The sequence below is a fragment of the Anneissia japonica genome, unplaced genomic scaffold (genome assembly GCF_011630105.1).
Source record: "Anneissia japonica isolate Jap-2015-1 unplaced genomic scaffold, ASM1163010v1 scaffold4058_len632159_cov189, whole genome shotgun sequence".
NCBI lineage: Eukaryota > Metazoa > Echinodermata > Crinoidea > Comatulida > Comatulidae > Anneissia > Anneissia japonica.
The window spans coordinates 358,740-367,890 of NW_022735300.1; the positions used below are offsets into that span (position 1 = coordinate 358,740).

The 9,151-nt window shown below is 33.6% G+C and overlaps 1 protein-coding gene across 1 annotated transcript in view; it reads left to right on the forward strand.

The window, feature by feature from the left end:
* Positions 1–793: 793 nt before the first annotated feature.
* The window catches only part of LOC117116556 (cytochrome P450 1A1-like), a 12,480-nt gene continuing 4,122 nt past the window's right edge, over positions 794–9,151 (forward strand). The window contains exons 1-2 of the mRNA XM_033260623.1: positions 794–2,531; positions 4,960–4,987. Of these exons, the coding sequence (XP_033116514.1) occupies positions 1,663–2,531; positions 4,960–4,987 (897 nt within the window). The 5' untranslated portion in view covers positions 794–1,662. The remainder of the gene's footprint in view (positions 2,532–4,959; positions 4,988–9,151) is intronic.

The window sequence follows — 9,151 nt, forward strand, 5'->3', positions numbered from 1 at the left end:
TGGGGCAGATGAGGATGATGACTACGTTAATGATAACGATATCATTAGGCCTATTGTGATATCAATGTTAATAGGACTATACCGATAGGCCTAATTTAAATAATGATTTTAGTAGTAGATTAATATAATAATATCAATAATTATGGTTGTGATAGCAATAATAATGCTAAGAGTAATAATAAACTAATATAAATATATACCTACCAATACGTAGGCATATATCTATTAAACTTGAAAATTTAAAAAACTGACTTTACTTTCTATATGTGTTATTATCTTTCAAATGAGAACACAAAAATGTACCTTATCAAAAAATTTATGCCAGCAAAGTTAAAGATTTTTGTAGTAAAATATCTGTAAATCATTGATATTTTTAAAAATGTGTGACTTATTAAAACTTGAACTTGAACTTTTGCAATTATTTTCAATGATCCATAAGTAACATATTATTTGTTTAGGTATTTGCTGAATGTTTAGATGGGAAAATATCGTAAATAACATTAATACTACTAAACACAATGATGTTGATAATATTACTAATTGTAATAATGATAATGATGATACTTTAGCAACAAAATATTGTGTTAAATAAACATGTGTTGCTGTATTAAGAACACGTCATTGGCCTACTAAAATTACATTTTCATATAAGCCAAATGCATATTGCTATTTAGAGCACGTATATCTTATAACTCAATTAAATTAAATCGTTTTTAATATTGTTTTGGAAAATCGATAATTTCAGGTATAGGCCTATGTACGGTATTAGGTCTATATCCTATTGGTTATTCATAGGCCTATGTGTATTTTGTGTCTAGCGACCAGATAGCCCTGTTCTAAATATCATTGTTTTCTAAAAATAAACAATTTTTGTTCTCTTCACAATTAATCAATTATTTTTCTTTAAAAAAATTAAAGGAAATAGCTTTATTACTAGCATGAGTCAGTGGCAACTAAATTAAAAGTTAGACGTCAAACATGAAAACAGAATTTTGAACTTCTAAAGAGTGCGAATTGTACTTTTTTTTGCGATAGGGTTTTGCCAATTTCTTGTCAAACTCCTTCCCTATGCCTTTGGCCGGATATAATAGCAAACCCCTTGCGGATTACTAGAGCGAGCCAACCGCGTCATCTAGTGCTATACATACATCGGGGTCGCCTGTACTTTTCGATTTTTGCACACGTTACGCTTCATCAATTGCCTGCCTCTTAATTGGTCACGTGCTACAAAGTATTTAGTCAGGTATTGGTCGGTTCATGGATTGCAGTTTGGACGAGTATCATCTCCTTTTGTTTTGATGGGTTTATTTTTTCCTGGCGATCTAAGGACCGCCCTGATTTCTCCATTGAGAAAAATTCTTCCCTCAGCGGTTCTGTTGGCATGGAAAGAGACTAGCCTATATAATGTAGCCAAGACCGATCGTTCTGTTTATTGTTGGAGGTGTTTACCCTGCAGTAACGAATTGCTCTGAGATGTGTAAATTTGTTTAGAGTTCCAAGTCTAAAGGGCTTTTTTTTACAAGCGAACCTCCAAATTATTCCGGGGATTGATTGCAATTAGCAACGCGAAAAAGAAACTCATCTTACCAACAGTCTCTTTTCTATTGAGGAGTATTTCCCTTCTATTTTGAAGCAATTTGCCTATCGCACCAAAAAGCGAAAATGTTTTTTGAGATTTTCCTTTTCGTGACCTGTATATGGTTAGTCCGAACATTAATTGAGCAAAGACGTAAAGGCGGCCAAATCATTCCCCCCTCCCCACCATCCATTCCGATTCTGGGCAACATCGCGGTGTTCATGCAGGGCGGACCTCCGTTTCGCATCCTGAAAAACATCGGTGACAAATACGGTAACCTATTTTCGTTGAAGCTAGGCCCCGGCTTAGCTGTTGTCCTACATGATGCTCAGACTATCCGACAGGCACTGTTATACCAGGGCAATGAGTTTGCAGGCCGCCCTCGTATGTACACAACATCTCTTTTATCCAGAAACAACAGCGGAATCGCATTTAGCGAAGACTTTTCGCCTGTGTGGCGACTGCACCGTAAATTGGCCGCCACAGCTGTTCGCCATAATATCTGCGGAAAGAATTGCCTCCCGATTGAGTTGAAAATCCAAACCGAAGTTGAAAACCTTGTTGACAATCTATCGAAACAGGCGAACAAAGTGTCCAACATTAGCAGAGCTTTAAATCTCACGATATTAAATGTCATTTGTGATATGATCTTCAATCGTACTTATTCGATAGACGATCCAGAATTTTTAGAAATTGAAGATTTAAACAATAAATTTACACAGGTTTTGCAGCCAGGAGATCCGGTAGATGTTATGCCATTTCTAAAGGTAAGCTATTGGTTATACGGAATCATAAGCACGATGCCGGCTTTTAATCATGATGCCAATCTCAGCATTTTAAACAAACAAAAACAAATTCTTATTCTAGGATGCATGATTTTGTGCTGTCATTTTGTTCATAAGTTGAAATTAGGCATATTTTCCCTTCTTTTCTGTAATTCCAATATTCCATCTTTGCCATTTAATTAATATGATAATTCGGAAATGAGTATTACTCCAGAGGGCAGTGCCCTTGTATAGCTTCTTTCTAGACTACAGTAGTATTTCAGTGCTCAATACTTTCGCAAACGGGACAAGTTACTCAATTTTGCTTATTATGTAATGTAATGGAGTAGACCTGTAGAGGGTTTTCCTACTGAGGCCTACCACTAAAACAACTACAAATGTTTCAATATCATAATACTAAGGCACTTGTTCATATACCATCACAGTTCCATTCCTGTCTCTTATACACATCTTAGCATGAGTCGAGTCTACACCGTTTCTCTTTGATAGTTATGAACACATGGGACCTATCATGTTATACAGACCTATGTACACATCAAAGTATAGTAGTCTTTAACTGTGCACATAATAATGTTTAAAGAATCATTGTGTGGAGACCTATGATTTCTCTCCATTACTTCAGCAATGGTAATAATGATAATGTAGTTTATTACAGACTACTGATAGTGTATAGGCAGTTCTCAAAGTGGTACGGTAATCTCTTCAATTAAATACATTGCCTTTACACATAAAATATACACATAATCTCACTTTCTATTTTTTTACTACGTTAACACTAATTAAAAAGTTTTATGAACTATTGCTGTTGTTTTTCTCTATAATCCCTTCCTCTCGGTCATCCCATAGTGAGCGGTTCAATTAAAGAATATAGCATCTTTTTTCAATTAACTGCTTTTGTTTCAATCGGATATTGTGCAAAATCTATCGTTCTTCAACCTTGTTAAAAACAAACGAAGTCAAAAACAACAGAAATAAAAGTGTGGGTGAATTGTCATGTTTACAAGACTATCCATGGGCAGTTGCCGACTCAAATAGCATAAGATGAAATCTATTTTTAAAAAAATGTCCTTTATAAAATTCATAATAGGCCTACCGGGCCCGATACATAGAACAATGCGTCATATAAAAATAACTTTCAAACTTATCTCTATAACCTGTAAGATTGTTATAATATTAATATAATGAACATTTTAAATAAAATTGGCCAAAATCAAATTATTATTATTATTATTATTATTATTATTATTATTATTATTATTATTATTATTATTATTATAGGAGTGATGTTTTTTCCCTACCTGAAGTGTTATCGTACCGAATATGTAGTACGGTACGTCTCCAAATACCAGCGAAAATTATAATTAATAATATAATTATTATTATAATGTAATAATAATAATTATTATTATCATTATTATTAGTAGTAGTATTCATTATGATTATTATATTTATTCATACCTATTTAATATTTGTTGTCATCTGTTATTTTTAAAGTATTATTATTATTTTCACTACTGTATCATTATTATATAATTAAATAGGCATATTAAGTAATATTTAATATTTATTACCATCTGTGTTAATTAAATATTGTATCATTATTTTTATTTTGATCAAATCAACAGTTGCGGAAGTTCTAAAACAGTTTGGCTAAACGAATAACAGGCATGTGAGCCTATTTTATTTTGTCATTAATATTAATGTATTATAGGTCTACTACTAGACGACTTGAGGAAATTGTGATTTGCAGTAGTTTCGTCCTTCTTACTGACTTAAATCAAATTATTATTATTATGTTTTAAACGTGCATTTAGTTATCTTTGTCCTAATTTTTATAATAATTTACCAATTGAGCTCCGGGACTGCAGAATAGAAAATACATTTAAACTTAAGTTGAAACGATATATTTTAAACTCTTAGCCGTTGTTTATTGCTGTTTTATTGAACTATTCTTATTATTACATTGTTTGGTTTTATTCTATATTATACTATATTATATTACATTATATTATATTAGGCATTATAAATTAAACTTCTATTTTGAATTGTCTTTATGTAAATCAATTTAATACTTTTAAGACTTGTTATGAGGATTGTATGTTGTTATTATTATTCTTGTTATTATTGTTGTTGTTGTTATTATTATTGTTATTATTATTATTGTTGTTGTTATTATTATTATTATTATTATGTTGTAATGATGTTGTTTGTACTGTTCTTTAATTTTATTAAAGAGGGCCCCTGAATATCAGTTAACCTACTGGGCTAAACTGGAAGGGTTACCCTCTTTAAAGATGATTGAAATAAAAAATTTAAAAAAAAATTACATTTTGCTATTGGTATTACATTATGCTAAGTTGGTATCCCTCTGTCACTATTCGAAAATGTCTTTTCGATGATATGATATTTTGATCCTACGAGTATTTTTCACGAAAGCCATAACCATGCCTGTCCAATGTAGTTTTAATCTATATTTAGGGATGGAACAAATGCAACGTTGCGAATTTAGATCACACAACTTCGATCTTTTCCATTTTTTTTCTTTTGATCTTTTATAGATTTGTTTTTGTAAATTGTTTTATTTTGTCTTGTAATTAGTAGCCCTACTAGTGTAATTAGTGTGAGGGTTAGTTTGGCTTGGGCCTTTTAAATCATCAAATTATTAAACTTGCTGCTTGCTTGCTGCATTGAATAAAATTGAATTGAATTGTTCCCCGGGCATTCTCCGAGGGGTTTTTGGTGGCCCTGTTTCCTGGCCACTTACCCTCTCATCGGGAACATCGAATTTCATCAGAAAATAACTATTTTAGTCTGTTGGGTGGTCTATAGTCATTTTTATATGGGTGCACCTATTGCTAATACAAACTTGAACATCGAAACTTTTCTGGAGCACGTAAACCCGTGTCAAAACAAATATTATTTGAGTCTGTAGACTTAAGTGCTATCGCAGCTACGAGAATGTATCTCACTCTTCTACTCTACTTTTTCCAATGTGTTTCGCCCCATTTGAGTTCAAATGTAAACAAACGATAGATCACATTAGTTTTGTTGTACATACAGCTTATGACCTAGTTAGAATAGGGAAGGAATCACAATAGCTCACAAATCAAATCGAATGTACCTTTAACCTAATCGCAACATCATCAATTTCAAGTTTGATTAAAACGTTGAAAATATGGCACGTGATCTCGTTGACATCGAAGTAAACTCTCAGAAACTCAGCGGGACCACTTATGAGTGCTAGCTATCATCACCACCTCTATTTTACCTCGTAAAAGTATATATGGCCAGCGGGGTAAAGCGAACAAGTTGTTTAGGGTCACTAACCGTTAGCACGACCACAGTTATACGGTGATCATTGATACTGCAATTGGCTATGGTATCTCTCTTGGTCAGAAGGTACCGTATACTAAAGTACTTATAGCCGACACTGGGTAGGTTAGGTTTACTTTCTTGCTATGCAATATTATAAAGTTAATATATTTAGAATGTCAGCGATAACGCTAAACATATTTATATAAAGACGAAATATAAATATTTTATTCTATAAAACTATTAATTAGAAACTTCTTCCTTCATTCGCTTTAATTTTTGATAAGATAGCGTACTCTGTACTTTGGCATCAGTTGCTTCATAGGCTATTCACCCCGTGCCTTATTACTGATGTGTACTTTACTATTATTTTGGAAGGCAAACCATATCGTAGTCATTACCACACGTTATCAATTTAGTAATGGGGAGAATTCTGTCAGTTATAGTTAATCTAGCTTTCACTCTGGCTGATTGTTATTTATTTCATAAAAAATGGTGTAATTGTCACATTTAATTACATAGAAATCTCCATTGAAAACGCCAGAGTCCAAGTTTTTTTTTCTTTGAGCGTAAAGTTGCGAATTTTAAGGGCGTGACCAGTCGTTCCATCCAGTTTAAGATTCAGAAATTAGAGCACCGTGAAAGTGACTGGATAGGAGAGTGCAAGGCAGCATAGGACATAAATCCGCGACAGGGTTACTGTACTTAGCAGAAAGGTTGTTGAGTTTGCTCTTTTAATTATTATCTAGATATTAAACAGAAGAACCAAAAGACTTTCATAGCCACTTGGTTGGCTACACTGGAAAATTTGATTTCCCTTATAAATTATCAGTGCTAACTCGATTTACAATAATAATAATACTGTTAATAATAATAACGATAATAGCCATACCAATATTACACTAATAATACTAATTATTATAATAACAATGATACATTGATAACGATAATAAATATGTAGATAAGTAAATAATAACAGTGTTCGAATAGGAACACAGATATTATAATAGTATTAAGCATAGCTCTTCAACGAATATTGTCATTAGGCCTATTTGTATTTACCGATGTGTTTATGTTTTGTTTACGGTGCTACGCAGCAAAACTTATTTGAATATTAGATAATAATAATAATTATATAGGCCTACTAATGGTAACAATATAAAAATAACTTAAAAAATCAATAACGATACTAATAGTAAAAAATAATAAACATAAAATTATAATAGTAAAAATGATGATTGTGATTATTATCATTACATTTATTATTATAATTAACAGATCTATATTTATTTTTTAGATTAACTGCAATATATAATATCTAGACATTGGTATAAAAAGGCATATGCTGTAAAAAATACACACGTTATTCCATGTTATAGATTAATATTCGTTAAAAGATTATTGGAGTGTTTTTAGAACCAAGATTATGAGCTCGTAATTTACATGTTTCATTAGTAATAACCTATAAAAATACATATTTCTAAACAAATAAATAATATATATATATATATATGTGTGTGTGTGTGTGTGTGTGTGTGTGTGTGTGGGTGTGGGTGTGTGTGTGTGTGTGTGTGTGTGTGTTCCATACAGTGTTTTTTTACAGACCATTGAATCTAATTGTAATTTCTGTATAGTAATTCGGTTAGGCAATTATTTACAATTGGATCGACCTTTTCGACTTCCAAATAATTTTCGGAGTTTGATCTTCCTTTGGATTTTTTTGACGATTACCAGTTCGGCTCCGACTTGTCATTAAGCCTTTCACTGACCTACGCACGAAAAAAAGTACACATAAGGGGCAGAGTACTCTCTGACTGGGTTTCCTCGGGCAAAACAGCGACCAGGCCTGGCGGGAACCCATCTGATAATATCAACAGTGTGTGTTTTGCAAGTCTGGAATTTTAAATTGTGCTAAACGGTGTCAGTGACAACCATTGGACGTCTAATTAAAAGAGTACATTTGTCATGTCGTTAAACTGTTACGCCGGCAGTGTAAGCATGGAGGTATACCTCCTTGGTGTAAGAGCATAGGCCTAGATCAATAGCATTAGACATATATTCCTTGTTTCATTTAGAGATTGTAAACTGTACATTTTGCTCGTCTTGATCTGACGTACCCACTTCACAGATTGTGTACCTGTCGGGTCATTGTACTTTTGTGCTGCACTTCGATGAAAAGAATTCGAACAAAAACTAAAATAATGTACGTTAGGCCTACTCTTGTGCACAAAGGGCTTAGTCGCGTGTCCTGGGTACGGCTTCAATACATTATTATTGTTTTTATCTTATCGCATTTCTTACTGTTGCCGTGGTCCACATTTTAGTTGTACCTTTAGCAGTCACGTGACTTTTCTATTGCAGCATATTGGTAGAAACCTAAAGAGCATTCACCCCAAATTGGCGTTCATTGTTCTCAGCTTCATATGCCCAATTAATATTTCGACAAGGTAAGCTAAAAACAGTAATTCATCACAAGAATGGAACCAGAAATGCTTGAAATTTGTACTGACACGTACAAAAATTCGCCTTCAAGAAATAGGGCTACAAGTCGCTGGGTTAAGGACCTCCTCCAATTGACCTATGTGTTGTTCGGAAAGTATAATCAGGTATAATAAACACCTAGAGAACTATCTATTCTAGTATCATGTCATAGTTACATCAGCGTGCGGAGAATCAGAGAGTGCGTCTAAATACCACATCCAATCAGAAGACTAATAGCTCACTGGTATATGCGTGCGTGAGTGCTAACGCAAATGTTAAACTTAACTCATGGCGGACCTGTCATTTAAATAGTTGTGCAATGCACACTCGCCCTATATATATAGTTGTTGAGTAGATGTGTACAGCATTAATGGAGTAGTCTCTTTCCGAGCGCCAGTAAAATTAGTACACGCTTTATTCTGTTTGTGAGCTATTACCATAAGGTCGAGACTTCTAAACCTGACAGGGTGTCGGCAGGTCATGACCTGACGGCCGCACGCCGATTAGCCTTTACACCACGCGTTGCTGTAGGCCTATTAAAAAAACGCACTTCATCCCCTGTTTGTGGTTTATGATCAGACAGGTTCCGGGATAGGCCTACGTCAGAACATAAGTAAGATCGTGTTAGTTTGCCAATAAATTGATGATTCCCTTAAACCATACCGCACACGTCAAGTGTCAAATTAAATGCCCTATTTATGTTAACAAGATAAAATTAACTATATTAACAGGTGGGCCCGCTTTAAGGGACTTGCAGTGACAAAATTAAGGGATTTTATCCTACCATTTTGAAACAGGTGTTGGCTGACTTTTGGTTATAGTCATTTTACGTGTCATCCCTATTTGCCAACATGCCCTGAGAGTATGACAGTGTAATAACTGCCTACTTTGTGATTGGCTAACACCATAATAGGCCTCCCTAACTATAATTAATGGGTGCTTCCATTTTCTTTAAAATTACATACATACATACACACACATACACACCCACACACAC